At 39.9% G+C, this 21,918-nt stretch overlaps 1 protein-coding gene across 1 annotated transcript in view; it reads right to left on the bottom strand.

Annotated features, from left to right (window-relative positions):
- Positions 1 to 21,918, bottom strand: part of ME1 (malic enzyme 1) — a 188,230-nt gene that overhangs the window by 4,243 nt on the left and 162,069 nt on the right. Inside the window, exons 10-12 of the mRNA XM_050893552.1 lie at positions 11,595 to 11,700; positions 8,374 to 8,516; positions 5,625 to 5,798 (exon numbers count right to left, since the gene is read on the bottom strand). Of these exons, the coding sequence (XP_050749509.1) occupies positions 5,625 to 5,798; positions 8,374 to 8,516; positions 11,595 to 11,700 (423 nt within the window). The remainder of the gene's footprint in view (positions 1 to 5,624; positions 5,799 to 8,373; positions 8,517 to 11,594; positions 11,701 to 21,918) is intronic.

The raw sequence follows: 21,918 nt of genomic DNA, 5'->3' as shown, positions 1-21,918 counted from the left end.
AACAGTCACAAGGAAAGGAGGTTCTTTGTACAGCGCAAGCTCATACTTCTTAAATCTGTTACAGTTTGTAAGCAGTTTCCATTGATATTTAGTACATTAGGCTTGCTCCTGGAGTGTATCCTTCTGTTTAGTTTCATCCAAAAAGAAACCAGTCCTCCTCTCCTCCCAAGACCATGCCACACTGTGGACCAAGGTAGAGTATGCAGGGACACCAGGGAGATGTGCTCCAGCAGACCATTCTGATGCAAAATGGAAGAGTAATGTAGAGGCACCCTTAGTGCTCCCATCAGGAGAAATGATACGTTTTTGTGCAATTACAGCTTAGATAACAAAAGGTTAGAACCAAATCACTGACTGATCCAGGAGTGCGGGGATACTACTGCGTGATGTGACCTGTAGGGGTACTCTGTGGATGGGAGGAAAACTCTGGTCTGGATAGCGTCTGGTGGAGCCATGTATGACCCATCAAGAGATTCTGAAAACGCCAGGAAAGTCCAGGAAACACTGTGAAATTAAACTGATAACATGGCCCAAAGAGAAAGCAAGAAGTCCGCTTTTGAGGGAACATACTAGGAAGATACTTGAAACAGAGCACAAACTACTTCCTACAGTTCCTGTTGCATGTGGGAAATAGGACCTTGTGTATGTTGCTTGCAAACAACTAGGACTGCATCAGAAGAGATGCCTGGCTACCACCAATTCATCCTTTCTGGCAGAAGTAGGTAAACAGTTTGAATTAAAGAGCAAACACTATAGTAACTCCAGGTTCAAAGAGAAACGATGTTCTCTTCTTAATCTACCCAGCATGCTGGTAGGTGTAGTAAGTTTTTCCATTCGGCGTGGAAATGCTAACAAGAGCAACAAGAGATTATACTCTTGTTGAATATAATGAATAAAGGAAAATTATTTGTTTACATTTTAATCTGATATTCAGAAATACAGCAGAGATGAAAACCCACTAGGGGGAGCTAAGACAATGTAAAATCTAGTTTTTGCTTTCCGTAATAGCAACTAGGTTCTTTAAAAATGATAGGCAGCCCTTTGATAAAACAAGATGTGCATCTGAATGTGTAAAGAGGAGCTTACAACATGAGATTTCCGCTGTTAACAGTTTAAGGGGGCTCTGCAGGAAAGATGAAATCTGAAGAAATCAACAGCAAGTTGCTGTTAGTGTAACGCATCACTGAAAAAAAAAAAAAGGTTGAGGAGTAGAGTACTTCTGTTTTGTGATGGGGTTGACAGAAAGCCAGCCACAAAACATTTGGGCAGTGCTCGAAGTAGGAGAGGTGGCAAGCTTAAATATATAGATGCCATTCTATTCCTTCTGACATACTCCTGTAACAGCATTAAAAACTATGCAAAAACACAGAAACAAGCATTTTCAAAAAGAATGACACCTTCATGTGGTCTCTGAAAAACGCTCCTTGAGAACATCAGTTCACTGGCAGGGGGAAAAATGATGAATAAACATTTGGAATTATTAAGAAAATAAGAGGTGACACAGAAAATGTAATTATACCAATGTATAAATCCACAATGTAACACTGCTTTGAACAGTGCATTTTTGCTCCACCTACTTCAAACAAGAATGGGATAGAATCATGAGGGGTATAAAGCATAACAACGATGATCAGAAGGTTATTTTTTGTGCAAGGAGACAAAAAATAATAAAATAGACTTGGGAGAAAAAAAGAGAAGACTGAAAGAAAGTACAAAAGACAACTGAAGGTGAACTTCAGTGTGAATGAAGTGAACTTCATTTCTCATGGCACTATAGAGAATCTAAATCATCAGACAGCAGGAAATCATAAGAGGAGAGCTTTTTTTTCCACAGAACTCATAATTAAGTTGTGACACTAATTGCCAAAAGATGTTCAAATGTATAAACCTGTTTAAAAAGCCACTAGGCTCATTTATGAAAGAGAAATCCATACAGGGATAAAACTTCCAGCGCAGGAAGGCCATATAGTACAGGCTGCCAGAAGCTGAGAAGCTATTTCAGCAGAACGATCACTCTGTATTTTCCCATTATTTATCCTCTTTTCCTCAGCTTCTGCTACTGATTACTTTCACAGGAAGATACGGAACTGTTTGGATCTTAGGTCCAACCTAGTATGGCTATTTTCATGTTTTAAATTTTAATTAACTCAAGTTTTTAATAGAGAAATTCGCTAAGCCTTATTGCAGAACCTAAATGAAAGGCAGCCAAGACAGGACAAATGGCATAAAGCAAGTGGGGGCATCTTGGCTTTTGGAGGACATATTCTCTAAATTGAAAGGATTTAACAGGACTATTTCTGGAGTGACTTAACTGTAGGTCACACATGCCAAGAATATTTCATTAGTTCATAATTCTCTGTCCCTTTTGTTGTGTTTGGTAGGACTTAGAAGAATAGGTAATGTCCCTTGTCATCACAGAGCAATTGCCTGCAATTAAGAAATATTACAGCTTACAGTACCTTAGATTTATTGTCCAAAATCAAAGTTACATTCTATTTTACTTGGCAGGAAGAAAAGAACACTGAGAGTAGAATTTGTGGTAGTTACAATAAGCTGTTTGTGACTTTTATCAGATTTAATTGGAGAGGTGGCAAAGCAAGAAGACAGGAGGTGCAGGCATGCAGCCTGGTCTGCTTATTTTTTATACTTTTTTTTTCAGGTAAGCTACCACTATAATCTAAGAAGGTCCCTCTGTCTAAAATGCGTGGTTTTGGTGCTTTAAAGTTTGCAGCATCTTGGGTCCTTCCATTTCAAATGGAGAATACTAACCACTATTCTAAAACCCACATGAAACTATTTTGATTTTATCCTTCCATCAAAAAAGCCAAGAAAAGAAAAGAAAAAAGCACTTTTGCCTTTGCTTTGTACTGTAATTTCATCTAAGGGCCTACGCAGCCCTCCTGGCCTTCACACCCCTCACACCTCTTCTGGCAAAGACTCCTCTGAAATCCACCAGTTATCACCTCGCTCAGTACCTGGCTGTAGCTCACCCGAGCCCCAGTCACACACTGCCTCTCACACAAGCAGGGAGACCAGATGTGACTGCTCTTAGCTCCAGCCGTAAGGCAAGCAGCTATCCACTCATCTTGCCGCCAATAGAGGCTTTCTATGCAAGAAAAAAAAAAAATACATTTTTACATGTCAAATTTTTCTAGGGATTTTACTAGAGGATGGAAATTATGTAGCAAAACCTTTACCAAAAAAGAAGAGTCAGGAGAGAACCTCTACTTCAAGAGAGAATTTAAAAGCTTCCTTGCAATTTCTGATACCATTTTACTTCCCTGTTACATTTCTTTGTTCAGTTAAGTTTCTTTGTTCAGAACAGATTTTTTCCTGACTTAGTAGACTGCCACTGGAAACATCGTTCAATCCACATATGTGTCACCTTTCATCCATCAGCACTCTATATATAGGAACCATTTCACCCAAACCAAAATGAAGCAACTTCTAGAATGAAATAAGGCAACTGTGTAACACAGCAGTTTAGACCAGCAAGCGAGGATCACCGTATCCAACTGAAATTACAGGGAGGGATTTAAAGGGAGGATATAATTAACCAAGGACTTACAAGATGGATCATTGCCCTCCTAAGATGGTTAAAGCCAGTGGAGACAGTCTGGGCTTTTACTAATTTTAAAGATGGAAATTGTGAATATCTTTCTTATAGAGGGCAAGCTGCTGGCAAACTTTTTTAAAGATGCCATAGTACGCACCTTAAAAAAAACCTTCAGAAATCCAGCAAGGGCAGTGTGCAAGTGCTCATCCTTTAAGAAAGCTTCATATCACACACTGCCAATCATAGGATCACGTTGCCTATCAGTTGCCTCCGAGTGATAGTAAAGGGCCATTTTCTTCCCTTTAATCCATGAAGAGGACACAAGGAGCAAGAATCCTCGAATGCAATATCCCTTAGAGAAGCTGCAAGAGTCAAGTCAGGCATTCTCACTTCTGCTAATTGGGGCTACTTTTTTTTCTTCTCTTTTTTTTTTTTTTTAATTGTTCCATAATAGTTGCTAATTGCATTGCTTTGAGGCTTCCTCTGTGTGCTACCTACACTACCCACGTATTTCCAAGCGTGCTTACACAGCTTCTTTGAAGATGAGGACACTGCACTTTCATGAAGTTCTGTGGATTGTAATTTATATGAACTGGACTGGGTAGAAATGACCACTGAAGTGCATCTAGGCTAATTAGAGTTAACTTGGTAAACTGAGGCTAGCCTTCTTCCTTATTTCCATACCCTTTAAAAAAAAAAAAAAACCAAAAGCATCAGGCTTTTAATGACTTTGCATGGACGTGGTCAGACCATCATGCACTGCTTAGGGCTCTCTAATCACTGTCTGGGCTGAGCCTGGGCTCTCTCTGAGCAGGATGAGCTTGGAAGCACGTTCCTAGGAGCAGAGTAGCCAGAAGCTTGAGCATCACTGGATATCACATCACTCAATAGAAGGAAGCTGAGTCCTGTGAGGCTCATTACGTTGCTCTTGATGCCAGCCAAGAGCAGAACCAACAGAGGCAACGGAGGAGACAGGAACTCCAGGACAGGGCGGGAAGGAGGTGAGATGGAAAGGGTCACAGGAAGGAGTGGTAAGGGTGCTATGACGCTATACTGGATGAGGAGCAAAGATGCTGGACCCAGAAAAGCACAGAAAGTTACAATTTTCTTAAGTGAGAAACAGCTATGGAAAGATTGACTTATTGTTTTGTAAAAAAAAAAAAAAAAAATTAAAAAATTGTGGTAGGCATTTGATTTCAACCACTGCTGGTAATTTATTTTGTTTGAATAAGGGATTCTAAAATAATAAAGGCCAGATTCTTCTCCCATACGTGTTGAAGATACAATCTTGTGCATTTATGACATCCTACTGTAAGACAGCGGATGTCAGATTTTGAACAATCACTGGAAGTAGGTGGTGAATGACTCCTAGAACCAAAAGTGTTTGCTCTCTGTTCATCTCTTGCCCACTGAGTGGAGATAAAGGAGGAGAGATCAGATGTTGGATAACATCAGAACAAAGATCATAAAAAATTGCCTGAAGAAAGACAAGAACCAATGCAGAAAAGGATAAGAAAGAAAATGGGAAGAATAACATGGCAATTGTGTCAAACTATGGTGCAAGGAACCACAAGGCAATGGAGCACTTTCACCAGCTGTTGACAAGGGAGGTCCATGAAAAATGCTGCCAACACGTCTACTCAAAGATAGCAAAAAGCTAAAAAGCTAAAAGAAATTCAAGTAATTTTTGCAAGCCAAACACCCACAAAAGTCACCCCAAAGCTACCAACATCAAAATATAGCTCCTTTCAATCTAAAATCAAACCTATGTGTACGTGTACGCAAACTGTACATATGTGCATTCACCTGTGATAATACAGTACAGAAGTCTTTCTCTTTTTTCCTTGCCAACAGAAGGTGAAGTTTATGTCAGATGACCTTTGGACCAAGTATTAACTTTTTAAAAATAACTTGTTCAAATAGAATTTATAAAAAACAACATACCTTGCAAATAAAGACCTTATACAGAAAGCACTATTTTTCCAATTTAAAAGATAATGTTTAGCTATTTCTGTTTAATTGTCCAAGTTACTAAATTAAGGAATTTAAATAATTTTTAATACAATACCTCAGCAGTTGTGAGGAACACGTCCTCGCCAATATGTTTCAATCCACATGAAATAACGCCAAGGGCAACTCCTGGGAACACATAGGAATTGTTACCCTGTCCAGGATAGAGAGTTTGTCCGCTTGGAAGAGTGACAGGATCAAAAGGACTTCCACTGGCAAAAATGCCACGTCCCTAAATTGTAACAAGAAAGCCAAAGAAAGCACATTAGTTGCAAGGATGCTGAAGTATTTCACACATCCCTTTAAATATCTACCACTGTGGAAGCTGAGTTACATCTGTTTAATCTCTCTTCTGAGAGGGCGTTAGAGCTACTTAACTGAGTATGTCTCAAGAGCATCAGTATGCTGATCCTAGAGATCACTGGCAATTCTCTGTGACTATCTAATGTCAGAGAGTAACAGCTGCCTTATTCAGGTAAGAGCTATCCGCACAATTTAGAGGAGGAGAAAGTGAGAGGCAGCACTCGTTATTCACTTTGTGCATCCATGCCAGAAGAAGGGTACATGGGAAGAAGGTATACACCTGGAGCTGTAAAACTCAAAGTGGACAATACTGTCATGGTAACAACGGGTGATGCTGCTGGATTTTTTCCCAACAGCAGATCATCCACAAAAATGACACTAAGGCCATTAAATGTTGCATTTTTGGATGTGGCAATTTCTGAGGAGCTGTGGGGACAGCAGAGCTCTCTCTTCCTCCCAGTCTCCCCTCTTCAGGCCCCTGCGTCCACTCCACAGCTCAACAGAATGACAGAGGTGCAAGCTCTGGCCCAGGAACATCATCCCATGGTGCAACCCATAGCACAAGTTGGTGATGGGACCTCCTCCTCTGGGACCTTGTGGCTCCCTTCATTGTAATATACTGAGCAGTATATATACACCAGCTCAGGCACCAGTGTGTGATCATCCAATACTGATAACCACTAGGACGTTTCCCAGCAGATTTTTGGGTAGTGCCAAGTAGCACTGTTGCCACCAGGACCCAGGCACAGACTGGTCCCAGCAGGCAGTATGGAAGAGCCAGCCTGTTTTGGGGAATCAGAGAATTGAGCTGTACAGATACAAGTCATACCATATCACTTGTCCTGAGGACAAGAGAAGTGGCTCTAACTCATTTTATGTTGTAGTTCACGTGGGACCTCTAAATCTCTTCCCAGGACCTAAACACAGGCATAGCTCCACGCTGGCACACAGCACACATCAGGTAGCTGCGTGGAGGAACAGAAGCCTGTGGGGTGGCCCAGACGTGGCGACGGGCTCATGTTGCTAACAGCTTAACATTAGCTAAGAGGAATATTAGGCCTGGTGTCATTCAGTAGCATGCATGTTCAGAGTTGTGGTACCACTGGAGTACCAAGAGATGGGCTGCAAGGGAGCTGCAAGTCTGATGGAGTCTCACTGTTCCCCTGGGATGAGGAACACCCTGATGGGAGCAGATGCTGGCACCAGAGTGCCGTTCAAGGGTGACAGAAGGGGTACCTCAGAGGTGACTCACCTGCAGCACTACTATCCAGGTTCTCCCTAGATTATTCCTGATACACAGAGAGAGAGAAGTAATTTTTACAGCAGGCAATGCAGTTTTGGACTAATGAGGGGAGTGACATTGCACAGGCTCTGCGTCCGCAGCCCAAAAACCCCTGGCTCTTGCCTTGCTGGGGAGGGAGCAGCCTCGAATTTGAAAAGTAAATTTAGGTGGGGAAGAAAAGCCAGCCTTTATTTATACTAGGACTGCTGAAGTGATAAATGTCACCGTTAAATAGTTCAGAGGCGCTTTGTATCAGAAATATCTATGCCTATTTTAGAGAACTGGAAATGTGCATTTTAAAATATGCCACTGTTGCTATTCAGCTCTTCAGAAGAATATTCTGTTTGCTTTGGTGTCATGCAGTATTATCATGGCCGGCTTATTATACGTTTTGGTGACAGATCAAATACTTCAGTGCGTCTTTTGCTCTGCCTACCAGATGTCATTACCCACTATAACCAACCCTTCATGTAGGCCACTTCCCTGGCTCTTGCATTGCGCTGTAATTGTGTACTGTGCAGTGGGGAACAGGCATGCTAAATTTGTCTTTTAAACACTGTGAAACTGTCATTCAAACTGCCCTGTATTTGACAAGAAATCCAAACACAATCCACTATGAGACACATACAGTCAAGTACTCATGCATTTCAAATTCTAGACTGAATTACAGGATAACGTGTTTATTAGCACTTCCATAATACAATAATAAATAAGCAAGCACAGTTCTCTTAATCTTCACCTAAGTTTCCATAATAGAAATCTTTGTAAAAGGAGTCAATTATCCCAGTTCTTAATAAAGAAATATTTTAAAGATTCTATTTCCTGTATTGAAGTATTTTCTTACCCTAAAGAGTACTTATAAAATCTCAAATGAAAAGCATGCCGCTTGTGTATATATTACACAAAGTGGTACAGTTCAAAAACAGGCATAAGGCTTTAATGATTGACGGTTACTGATGCTTCAGTTATAATAAAGACTATGAGTCTTACCTGACACCAATAAAAACTACGAAATGCTTTTATGAGGGTGCAAGCACGTATTGACTTCAATGAAATTGTCTTGGTAAAATCTGAAAAACCTGTTACTTAATTTAACTCATTTTACCCACACACAGAGATGATTAGTACTTGCTACTCCACCCTCTGTCTTCCTCCCATTTTAAATTTAATTTCAGATTTACTTTTCACTACATATACTGGAGAGATGTTAATCTTTGGTTACCTCTGTATATTTGTAGCACTGCTCAGCAGTGCATTCTGCTTTGCTGGTAGGATTGCTGAGAGCAAAAATAATAGGACGTTTGTTTAAAGCAGCCATATCCTGAAGAATTTGTTTAGTAAAAGCACCACCAATTGCAGCAACCCCTAAAGAAGGAAAACACACACATAACAAGCAGACAAATGCAATCAGTTCAAGGTAAAACATGCATGTCACTTTTAAAAGAACAGAGCTCCTTTTACTGCAAACCTCCCTCTTTAAAATGGAGTTCAACCTTTTTCCTGACATGGTTCAAATAAGGTTTTGTATAAAAGATTTTGCAACAGTGAAACTTCAGTATTATCCCTAACATAAGGCAAAACCTATTCACCCCTGTACAGTTTGGTGAATTTCTCACTTCACTTTTCTCAGGCCCTTTATATAAAATAGAAATGTATCACCTAACCTGCAGGTAAGTCCAATAAGGAGCAGAAAGGTACAACTCTGTCTCCTGAAGCCTCATGCAACAGACTGGATAGTTTCTCCCAAATCCAGTGTGTCAGCTTTCAATTTTTTCTGACATGACGAGTAAAGTCTCTGCCTTCTACAACGGATCATTCTGTCATCTCCAGCCTCAGCTGATGAATAATCCCCATTTTGAGTCTAAGGCTTCCCTGACAGCGACAATTTTTTTGAATACATCCCTTTCCATCCCACCAGAGATGCTTTTCTATTCTCCATACTGTACTCACAACCAAAAAAGGGGGGTGTGTGATGTTTTTGAGGTGCCAATACACCTGTATTTCTGCCTAACCTACAAGAGCTGGGAATCCAAGGATCAGGTCCTTGCTTTCCATGCCTTCAGTGAAAAACAGATAAACAGACCTTGGAGTAAACCTAAGGATCTTTATGTCCAGGGAGGCCCCTATCACTTGGCTTGTAGAGAAGGTAGCCTCCTTCTTGTTCAGAGCCTCCAGTGCCTGGCTCCCTGCTCTGCTTTCCACACAGCATCTGAGTTTCAACAGCAGGAAAAAAGCTGTTCCCTCTCTTGGGGGAGTAGGAATGGATTCAAACCCGGGCCAGGAGAGTCCCTCTTGGGTCAGTACTCTAACCTCTTGTCACTCATGCACAAGTGAGCATCCCAACATTGCCCACTCTAAAAGGACAGCTTGGTGTCTGCCCGAGGAGAGCACAAGGTACTTGGAGGGAGGTGAGAGGGGTCCTCACCTTGCAGTGCTGGCTAGAAGGTGATACCTTTAAGAAATGTTAGTCCTGGAGCGTGTATCTCAGAGTATTTTCTGACTGCTTCTACATGAAGCATGGTATCGTCTTACAGAGACATCTTCAAGCACAGCCTATGCCCTCAATAGGGAGAGGTGGGTGCCCCACTGAAATTCCCTGAATTGTTTTAAATTGAGCTTTCCCAAGAGGTCTACTGAAAGCCCAAGCACCCTACAACAGGCTCTTTAGGTGCTGTTTAGGTGCTTAATGTGGGCCCAATAATGTCTAAAACCCATTTGGTTTTGCATCTGGCCAAATCTCCTTTATTCTGATCCCTTGGAAACAAAGGGGGCAACTCCTCAATTGATGCAAATCGGTAACTTCTCTCAAAGTTTAGACATCTCTTGCTCAAACATTTCTGTCACATACAACTATTTTTTGCAAATCTGAGCTCTCTGTACTCCACCTTCTATGAATGGACAAGGATGCTTAGATGCAAAAGCTTTGCTAGACCAGCTGGGCCACTGTATGTTTGATGAACAGTTTTGGCAATCATGATTTTGTCCCACTTGTATAAGAGCCTGTTATACACCTTAGTTTCTGGTTAAGTCTGCAGTTGCCAAATGTTTAATGTCTTCTAAAACTGCTCCTGGACAGCCAATAGTAAGAATGACAACTATCTTCAGATATAAAGTTAAAACAAAATGCTCTGAACAATCTCACTGACTATTTCTTTTTTGTTTTTCATTCGAAAATTTCAATTTTTTATATTTGGTCAAGCTAAACTAAGGCTTTTCCTTGAGCCATCGCAGGCGATGAAATGTATATGAGGATTCACTGAGACAGAGTTAAGTAAAACATTGGGAGAAGGAGTATCAACATATTTCCCAATGAATCCTGCTGCCCAGGGGAAGATAATGAATGACTAGTCCTCCAAACCGAAAAAATCCCAATATTAATTTTCATTGCTGTTTCTGTTGGAAGAGCCTTCATTATGCAGTATGAGTAGGAGAAAGTGACCTTCAGGGAAAGCGCTGCATAAATTTATATATAAAGATGACACACAGTAAACATCCATATTTCATGACAGCAAACATTCCCTGAGCATCCACACACCTTTATCTAGATAAATATCACAGATCATTCAATCTATTCTTCTGTTCCACTAGCTTTTTCAGCCTTGTATTCTACTAAATAAATTCTCTAGACTACTTGGTCTCTGTCTTGCAGTCATATCTTTATAGAGCATAGAAAAAGATAAGCTTTATTTACCTCATTCATGATCATTGTCAAAAGCAGATTTTACTGAACAAGGACTATGTGGTCTAGGCATAGTCAAAAAGGTAGCTTTTAAAATGTAGGATAATTTTCACTGTGGCATATCAGATTTTCCAGCATCTGATGAATGATTTTACTAGACAGATAGATGAATTAACAAGTCTTACATATTAAAAAAATGATTTAAGAGTACTTGCACTTCATTCCTGAAACTGTCACTGAAAAATAATAACCAAACTGCAGAGAGCTGAGCAATCCTTTACTGAGATCCCAAATCCTTTATAAAAATTTGTAAAATCTGTGGTTTGGTCTGCACAAAGGACTGGTGGCTACGGACCTAAATATGAGGGAAAAGAAGATTCAGCTACAGCATGCTCATATTTGCACAGCTTTACATGTGCTTAGCTCAGTTTTCTCAGTCTAAGTTTGAGGTTATTTGTATTACACCATCCACATTAAATCAGAAGTAATTTATGAAGGTGATAAGGTTCTCCATCAGATGTTTAAACCAACTCGGATTATTCCCCCTGTAAAATGGATGGCTTGGAGTGAAAGCAGTGCTACATGCTTGAATAGTTACTATTTGTTCAGTTGCTTAATAGAGTCCATTATGCACCTAGTGTTGTCTAAAAACACACAAAGGTAAACTCTGTTCAGAGGAACTTGATCTTGTCTTCAGACAAAACCACATCCCCATTTTTTTCCAACAAAGAATAAGGTCATTGCTTTAAAGTAAAAGAAATTACCTATTAGCACGGATGGTTTTATATCTCTAACAATATCTTCTAGATTTTTCATCTCACCATGTTCATGGGCAAAACGTTGTTTCTCAGATGTTAATGAGGCACGTCCCTGAGTAATGAAAAAAGGAAAAAGATATTTATTATAAGTTTAATGGAACCTAATATCCTGGGATAGTCAGTTGACAAAGTATCACTTAACATGTCCTATTTTCATTTCTACTTTTGCTTCTATCACCAAATACCATATTAGACAAAGTTACATTGTGTACAGCTAACATGCTTAGGATCATTCAGGACTAATCTATTTCTCTAAGCAGTAGGTAAATTAAATTCAATATTTTTACTTTAGATTCATAACAGCTGTAGAACACCACTGTATTAACAATTATAAGAAAGAATCATTAATTTCTTTTTTGAAGCATTCTTAAAGCTGTTTTACCTGTTAACATTTGGTCAAACACTTACTAATGATAAAGCATAAATATATTTATATAGCAAACAGTACAGATGCATCAGGGCGAGGGGGATTTGTAACTCAGCAAAACAAAAATAGTTTCTCCTAGCTTTTTCAGCTTTGTCCTTGTCTAAAAGTAAAGAGACTATATGGGGGGAGTATATAGACTATAGGGGAGCCTATATTTTGCTCCACATTTTTCTTATTTAAGAAGTCATTCATTCTTAAGGATGGAATAAAAATAATTCTAACCAGATGTCTGGTGCACCGTTTTTACATTAACAAAATTGATTCAGCTGTGAAACAACTTTCGCCCTGATCTATACCGGCAATTTCCACCCATCGATGCCCAACAAGGTTTCCAAATGGAATAGGATAGATGCAGGAAAAAGGGCTATAGAGTATCATTGACATTGACTGGGCTGCAAACAGGATTTGAGCTCAGTGTAAGTAACGTGGAGTGCGGGGCAAGAAGGGGCCAGAATCTGTGACAATTATATTAGTTGTCTAAATACGTGGACCTCTGTCTGTACACAGGAATCTGAAAATTTCAGCAGAAGAGTTTAAAATGCATACACCTCCACCCCTCATTTTACTCTTGTGCCTGCAGAAAACATTACTGCAAAGGCACTTTTCAAACACAAATCTAGAAGACGGTGCCAGCCCCTCAAACACCTTACAATTTCAGACAGCAAGAAGCAGATTATACAGATATATAGGGAAGTACATGAGGAAAATGGAACGCTAAATGTAATTTTGACCAAATAGTCAGAACAGATATATATCATCTCCCCAGCCACATCTTTTCCAACTGATAAGATGAAAGTTTCCTTAATCTTAGCAAGTTAATTAAGACTATACTGAAGTATTGGAACAGAATTCATTCCACGATTCCACCAAAGTCTAAGAATTTGACAATTTTGGCTCAATTTAGGGCTGTGTATACTATCAGATTCAAGCTGGGATTAGTTTTTTAATGGCATTTTTGCTTAATTTTAACAAAAGCAAGAAATCCAATGCTAAATTTCAGACCACAATTCTGTGATGTGGCAACGTGTGGCTGTGCCAGCCCCATCACCGAAGCTCCTCTGCTTGTCCTCGGCCAGCCACCACAAGCCTGGTAGACAGGAGGGAAGGCCATTTTTCATTTCCAGCTGCAAGAAAAGCGTTTCCATCCCGAGGGTGCCACAGGAAGCCGCAGAAGGCCGTTATGTGGTCGGGGCTGACTGAGCTGGTCTGCCTCACAGGATGCCAGCTTCTCTTGGCTCACCCGTGATTACAAGGAATTTCCAGAGACTTCTCCTTTTCTACAGATTTTTTTTGCATGACCAAAATACAGAGTTTTTAATTTAAGAGGGTTATGTCAGCATGTGCTTAGACGGGTCTTAAGTGGTCTCCTAGAGCGATTAGCGTGGTAACACTGCGATATGGGTACCTGGTTTCCTTTGCAGGTAAAATGTGAAATTCTCAGCCTTGAGAGAATGCCGCAATATTAACAATTTTTGGCATGTTCACACTTTAATCATTCCACGATCAATACACATTTTGAAGTCTGTCTGTTTCCCAGCAACCCAGCAGATGTCCCCACAGTCTACGCACGCATTTTAGATGCATCTCATTTCAAAGCAGGATTTTTCCTTAACATTTTCAGGGGAAACGTGTGAAGTTTTCTTTTTAGTCACCAAAGAAAAAAAAAAACACAACCCACATTTTTGGCCTGGAAGTCATAAGCTTGTTGCTAGGAATAACTCAAAATATTATAATAAAAGCCACTTTTCATTTGAATCGGATGGTTGGTTGAAATGAAAATTCTCCAAGGAGGCCAACTTGGAGGCAGGTTTTCTGGGGAGCCAGGAGTGGGTGCTGTGGGCAACCATCCGATCCCACGCTGCTTCTTCAGTTGGTTTCTTAATAACTTATCAGGCTGCTATTGAGGAAGCCAGTTTTCGATCTGGTCTTAAAATTCAGCCTCCAGGAGACTGCCCGGGGCTACCAAGAAAAAAGAAGTCACCTCTAAGAGCTATGGCCAGCTCATTCTTCAGGCTGTGGCAGGCTGGTAGCTCTGAGCGCCTCCAGGATCTGCAAATCTGGGCAGATCTCTCGGGAAAAGTGACCTCCAATTTTTTCCACAGTGCCTAACAGCTAACAGGCCAGGCTGACATCTTAGTGGAGAAAAATGTTGATATTCTTTCATTTTCAATTAAAACAAATAACCAAAACCATGCATGAAACAGAGTTACTTCTTTATAGTTTTACACTTGATTGGCTTTCAAGGAGGTACTTCAACATTTTAAAATTAAGATAATGGCAGAGCTGTCAAAACACTTATTGATGCAACACCAAGGATTCAAAGCCCCATTTCCTACTGACATTGACAATCATCTCTCATTTAATTAGATACAAAGGAGTACTCAAACAGTAAGCTGGATGTGATCCACTGCAATCTTTTCTGGGCCACTGGCTAGTGAGACGAGTGCTAGCCAGATGGGTCAGGTTAGGTCAGATTCACTTCTGCCCTATCTTAATTTCTATCTGCCCTTAATTTCACACAGGGCATTCTACTATTTAAAAAAAAAAAAAAAAAACTACAAAAAACAACCAAAAAACCCCAAACAAACAAACAAAAAAACCCAACCAAACCCCAAACAATTTTAAATTTATTTCTTTATTCAGCCTTGGTCTCAATTAGCTTGATCCCATTAGTCAGAATGAATCATGTCTCCAAGTAAATATTTTTCTACTATATTAACTAAGAATGAAATACTAAATTCTGTGGCTTAGCAAAAATAACAACAGCTATGTACATAGAGATTTTTGTTTGGAAAATGCTGATAAAAGAAATTCTACGGTTAGGGGTTTTTTTTAAATATATATTTTTAAATAGATTGTCAGAAATGTATTTTAATTGTTAATTCAGTGATCCTAAAGGAGCTACATAACACCTCCCCAAAAACCGTGTCCGAGATTTCAAGACTAGCCAGTTGATTTGGTTACAAAACTCCAATAATTTAGAGGACAGTGCTCTAGATAGTATTTTTTCTCCCCAAATTGGCAAATTCTTAAGTTCTGCTCTCCACAAAGTAGAGAGGCGGCAGCAAGAGCACGGCTAGCTTTCCTCCATGCCCTGCCAACAGGGCAAGCAATGACTTGCAGGAAGGAAGAAACAATTCAGTTTTGTGCATGCTTAACCTCAAACTAAGGGGTTGCCAGTCCATTTATGAGCTTCCAGACATCCGCCCCCGAATGCCTATAGCCGGAATAAGAAATCACAGAGCTTTTGTCAGTCAGCAAAGAGAAGAGGATGGAGCCAAAATGCAGAAGTCTCAATTCAGGATTTGTGTGGTTTTGTCTCCCTGTCTTGTCTCCCTCCTGACACTGGAGAGATGCAAAGCAGATGGACCTGTCAGTGCAGAGCTGCTCTGACTAAAAGATCTTCCAGAAGCGCAGAGTCCGTCTTCTGACATTTCCATTTCCAGCCTTGGCTTAGCTAGCTTTTGTACTCTGGCTATCTGCTGCTAGGAAATGAGCTGTAGAGGATCAACACAAGGCAGCATAAATCAGAAACTGTGCTGGTCTGCTTGCATCTCCATAATCCTAAGATACTAACACAGCACACAGCTCACTGGTGTTTCCCTTCTTCTTCTAATAGGAAAAGGAAAAATTTAAAATACTCCATACTAAAAAAGAATTTGAATGAGCTCTGGGTTTCTGTGTATGAAGCTCTGAGTCTTTTAAATAGAAACATGATCTTCAGTCACATTCGTATTTGTCTAAGTCCACTGTCTTGCTCTTTTAGCATTACTAAAAATTCATTCCTTCAATGAAAAGGGCTCAGAAAAATCAGCAATCTAAAGACGTGCCCCTTTCAGTACGCCAAGCCTCAATACAGTCTCACTGTTTCACTGAAGGACTTCAATGCTTGCCACGCAGGGGAGGAATTTTTCCAGGGGTTCCTACCAAAGGATGTTATTGCACCATTGTTCAAATAGCAGTACGAAGACTCATCTAGGCCAGACAGCAGCTGTCTTAAGTTGTAATATGTTTTCTATGATGTATAACAAGCATCTTTCCTGCATCAAGTGACACTCCCTAAATCCAAAAAGAAAGTCTTTCACACCGAAATCCACAGATGAACTAACAGACTCGACATGATACCTGCACAGCTATTCAGAGGGGAAGATAGAAACTCACAAACTCTTTCAATAGAAGGAGGAAGGTAAAGTTAGAAAAAGAGGCTATATATCCTTCTTGCTTTAACTTCCCAAATGTATTCAGCATCCCAAGAAAGGAATAAAAAAAAAAGCACCAACATTTCATTATATAACTTTTCGCAATGCTGTGTATTATTTCCTTATCTTTTATAGAATAAGTAATTTGCTAGGGGCATTATAATAAGTTTGCTTGAATAAAACAAACAAACAAAAAATCCCCTCCATACTAAAGTATCAGGAAGACAACCATAGCATCTTTAATGCATACTCAGGCTGCCTGAATAAACTATACAGTACACCTTCACTAGAATGCTGAAGGTGAAGAATACTAAAAACACTGAAAAAGATTTATAAACCTTAAGTCCAAAGACTCAGTGAAAACATCAGAAATTACTTCAGAGGGGAAACATATTGCCTCTATCACAGTATCATTTTGTACCAAGAAACCTATGGGATATTTTGAACAAAAGAGAACAAAGCAACCTGAAAACAGATATGTTGCTATATTAGAAGTCACCACAGTATCTCAGATGGAACGTAATATGAGCTAAATTCTTTATTAGCAAATGAGTTACAATGTGGACTGTGTTAAGTCAGCAGATGAAGTACAAAGATAAAGAAACAATAGCAGCATTCTCTGATGGTGACATTATGTATGAAAGATCTTGGCAATTCTAAAATGTCTATACTCCCTAATGGATGAGAGTCATTGGTATTATATATTATTATTACAAATAGTAAAACATAGTCACTTGGACACCAGGACCTTTTAATTCAAGGAGCAAAAGGAAGTAAGAGGACTCAGTAGTTAACAGTTTTATCAAAAACTGCTTGTATTTTGGATTTGAACTGAAGGCAGTTCTTTGTTTTAGGGAGGGTTCTTAAGTTTTTAGTTTTAGCAGCTGATCAACAGCAGAAGTAGTAAAAGGGACACTGGGATCAGGCTTCAAGCAAATGTACATCACAGTTTCCACAGAAAGTTACTCATATCATCATATTATAGAACCAAATTGAGGCTCGGATAACAAACAAAAATGACCCATCAATAAAACCCTGAGAAAATTCATAGAAAACAGCTGTAAAAACAGGAGACCAGACTGCACAGCAGACATCTATGTGGGATATTACAAAACAGGGGGCAAATCTTACAAATACCGCCAATGTGAAGTATAATGCCATGGCCTGTTGGAGCTGGTCCTGCCGGGGCTGCCCCATGAACCAGGGCTGAAGAGCAGAGCAGTTTTATGTCAGCAAGGCCAGAGAGGCAGGGCTGGAAGCTCTCCCAGATTTGCTCTTTCCATCAGCTGGGAGGCAGCTGAGAATAAGCCAGAGCGCCCTGATGACTGCACTGTCTCACATTAGAGGCAGCGCTGGCACTCGTCCCGTCTCACGATCAGGGAGGCACAAATCTATTTATATAAACACTTGCCTCCATTTGACCATCAACTGCGGCTTATTTAAACAAGAGAACAGAGATCAGTACACAGATAAACTAATAAATTCATCTGAGGTTCTTAAATACTGAAGACACGAGAACCACAAAAGACATGAGAACTGTAGACCAAAGAGCAAAGCAGTCCATTAGTAAGCAGAGTATTTCCAACTGCAAATGTTTTGGTTTTACTTGCATTTTTCCTGTGAGTTCCTTATTGCAGAGTTAAGAGCAAAACAAACAAAAAAGCAGTTGTTAAAGCATCCAGGAAGAAGGGGGGGGGGGGGGGAAAGGATATGGTTAAGAGTCATGGGAGAAGGTGGTGAAACATCTCCCTCTTGGGAGATGATCTCTACACGGCTTCTTATCTCTTTCATCACAAGTAAATCCATGGTCTAAAGGTTGTTGATGAGTCACCTGGAGGGCTCTAGGCAGGGACTGTAGACAGCACTGGGACCTCTCTGGGGAGTCCCCCAGAAGCATGAAAGGGAAGGGACAGGAGAGGCACAGAGAGCATGCTAGGACGGGCCAGGCCAGGCCGCCCTCCCTAGCCAGAACTCCAGCAGAGTATTGGTTACGAGGAGTCGCAAAATGAAGAAAAAAAAAAAAAAAAAAAGGTAGAGGTATGGATATGGACTCACTGGTCAGGGGTTACTGAAGCCCAAGGGCTTGCAGGTGACAGGCACTCCTGTGCTACCTCGTTTAGGAACCAAAAAGCAGAGACATACAAGCCCTCCCAAATCCCCACACTGAGGCCCTAATTATAAAGTGACTGTGCCTCCCGATCAGGCCCATCACCTAACACCTAAAGGTGAAGAGAGCAGATTAAAACCAGACGAGGCAACTTGGACACAGAATTAACAAACAGTTCGTTGCCAACTGTGTGAAAAACCACAACATTTTGAGGAGATAATGTCATAATGGTTGGCAGTAAAACATACGACTTAGGTAAGAAATGTAATTCTGGTGTTGACTTTAAAACACATTGTTACGACATTAGGGTTGTTTAATAAAGTCCTGTAAAATTTATAAAATACCCTTTCCATGTAAATAAGCATACATGGTTAACAGGCAGGACAAAATTTATAAAGACAATTATTTCAAGAAGATAAGATCTGAGAAGCAGAGCAAGTCAGGAACCCACAGAACAACAGAAACAAAATGGAGCAAAACAATCACTCATTTCAATAATAAAGCATCAGCAAAAGAAATCATAAACCATCCAAATTAGGTCACCATCTCATCAGGACATCTAGTGTACATGGTGTCAAAGAGGAAACAGTTACATGCTAACAAATTTAACACACGAATTTTTGGTGGTGTCTGTTTTAGAGAAAATAATGTGGGTTTTCCTTGAGCACACCCCACCAATCATCCTTTTGCCTTGTCCTCACTTGTTTTCATATATGACTGACAGAGTATGAGTAATACCACGAGCGTTCAAAGACAAATTAATGTGTTTCCTTTCTGCAAAACTTATACTTCATATAGAACAAGATAAATGCAAGATGAAACTGCACAGATTAATTCCCCAGACATCAGAATAACTGACGAAACAAACAAGGATTGCTTTGTTGGGACAGTACGTGAGTAAAATAAAGCAGAAACTGCTCTAAGTGATTGTGGCGCCTTGGAGATACCCAAGACATTGCATCTTTGCTAAGATGCAAATCAGTTTTTTGGCTCAAAAAGTCCTAGCCAGTTGCAGTCAGCCATAAATGAACTGATCAAGGACAAAACTAAAGAGCCAGAAAAATTGACTGTTGATAAAAAGAAAGCTGGGAACAGTTAAAAGTTAGCAAAAGAGGCAGATAATATTATTAAGTAGTATATAAAAGTTAACATTAAAACCATTATCAAATTAGTATCTAGAATGAAATCCAAACTTTTTTTTAAAAGTGATTATTGCTAAAATATAAGAAAATTCAGTAACAATCAGGCAGTCTGGATGGGATTCAGTTCAATATTAAGATACTCGATTGTGAGCTCTAAACACACTTTCACATGTTATATGAGCTCTGCTGACTGGGAGCGACCACACCTATATGACACTGAAATTCTGTTATCAGTCCCAAATGTCCCCCTTTCTCTTCCATCATTCTCTAAGCAAAGATTGAACTATGTATGTATCCAGCTTTGACTAAACTATGAACTCTAATGAGGGTTGTATCCACTGCCAGTTAATTGGTTGTGAGGATCTTTTCAAATAAGGTTGCCAGAGATATTCAAATGGGGGAAGGAGGAGGGAAAATGAAAACATTTTAGAGGATTATCTACAGGATTACCTGGGTATCTCCATTCTAATTAATTAGGACCACAGAAACTGGTAAACTTCTGGGCTCTATTTCAGTCCTCCTCTTAGAAAGATTGATATTCTGAGGCCTTCAACTATCAGACCTCAACTGATGTTCTTGTGCTTGCCATTCAGTTTGGGCTTCACTCAGATGATATGAAGTCTTACAGGGGATAAGATCACACATCTAATGCACATTTAAAAATACAAATCACTCGATTAGACACAAGTATTACTGTGCTGAACTAGAAAGCATAGAGCACAAAACTGTCAAAAGCAACATTCCTGACATACTGTCCATGCTGACGTACTCTTTAAAATTAAGGATGGCATTCATCCCTATGTGAGGGAACGTCATTTGTGCACTAGAGATTATGTGGCATACAAAAATCTAATGCTGTCTTGCACATTACAGATAAACTTCACCACAAGAGAAGCACGTTTGGCAGCCCAGGAACACTCCCATCAGCCTGTCCATCCTTGGCAGAGGAGCATTCATCGTTGGCAGAGGGCAGGGGGTTTCTACTGAGTCTCTTTAAACATTAAAAATGCCTTATCATTTGCATCATATTCGTAGGCAGTTCCAAGAACCATCTTGCCTATCACCCTACCCTGTTCTTGGTATTGCCTTAAAAAAAAAGAAGAAAGAAAAAAGAAGCATTTGCAGCACGTTACTAAAATGCTCAGACAATTTCTTCACTATGAGGGTGGTGAGGCACTGGAACAGGTTGCCCAGAGAGGTTGTGGATGCCCCATCCCTGGAAGTGTTCAAGGCCAGGTTGGATGGGGCTTTGAGCAACCTGGTCTAGTGGAAGGCATCCCTGCCCATGGCAGTGGGGTTGGAACTAGATGATCTTGAAGGTCCCTTCCAACCCAAACCATTCTATGATTCTATGATGAACCTCATGAACATCCCAGTACTCTATCACTTTCTGCCTCTTCTCAGCTACTTGACACAAAAGAATTTACTGTCTTTGAAGTTCATGGGTGAAGATTTGGCCACTAATATAGCTAAGCATGACACTATGGCAGCTTTAAAGAAGACACAAAATGTGTTCACCACGCATCACTTATTTGTGTATATTTGTGTGATTAATAGAAAAAAAGGGAACACTGAGAATATGGGAAAGAAAAGGAATGTGGGAGGCATTACCATCAGTGTGTTCATATAGGTAAATATCTATTCATCAATCAGACAGAATGTGACAATGTGACAGAATTCAGAAATTCAGAATTAAAGATGAGTCCCAACTGCTTATGCATAATCTCCAAGTACACAAGAGTGCAAAAGCAACTTTAAAAGTGTCTTTTAATTAAACATTAAAACTTTCATCTGAATGCACTGGCATACTTAAGACAGGCATTTCAAGAGGAGTGACATCTGTTTCAAAAAGACATATAGTTCAAATGGCAAAATTCCAATGCTATTATGATCTGCAAACCTTCATCATCCACCTTTGCAGAAAAAACAGTTTCAAAAGATGAAAGCATACTGAACAAATTTAGAAAACAAACAAACAAACAAACAAACAACCCCAAACCGGTATGTACAACATTATAAGGTCTCTAGAATGAAGTAGAGAACACAACTACAGACAGTATAACAAACATAGCCTTCATCACCAGCTCTTTCACCACAACATAGCAGAAAAGTTGGTCATCAAACTTCGTGTAATGAAAAATGATGGTTCCCAGGGCAGGGAGGAAATATTAAAAGGAAAATGAACATACAGCTGCACTTGAACTAAAACTAAAAAGCCACAAAGGAAAAATCAGCTACAAAAGCCTGATAAGTGACTTCGTGGCAGCTTTTGGGAGCAGGGGAAGAAGAAAAAGGTGGAAACTGTTTGCAGTCAGGTCAACAAAAGTTCCAAGGTTATTTTTCTTCGGTTTGCACTGGTTGAAATACTACAGAAAGTAGATGAAAGGAGAAACAA

This window comes from Gymnogyps californianus, chromosome 3, assembly GCF_018139145.2.
Source record: "Gymnogyps californianus isolate 813 chromosome 3, ASM1813914v2, whole genome shotgun sequence".
In the NCBI taxonomy this organism is placed as follows: Eukaryota; Metazoa; Chordata; class Aves; order Accipitriformes; family Cathartidae; genus Gymnogyps; species Gymnogyps californianus.
This window is presented reverse-complemented; position numbering and strand designations above follow the sequence as displayed.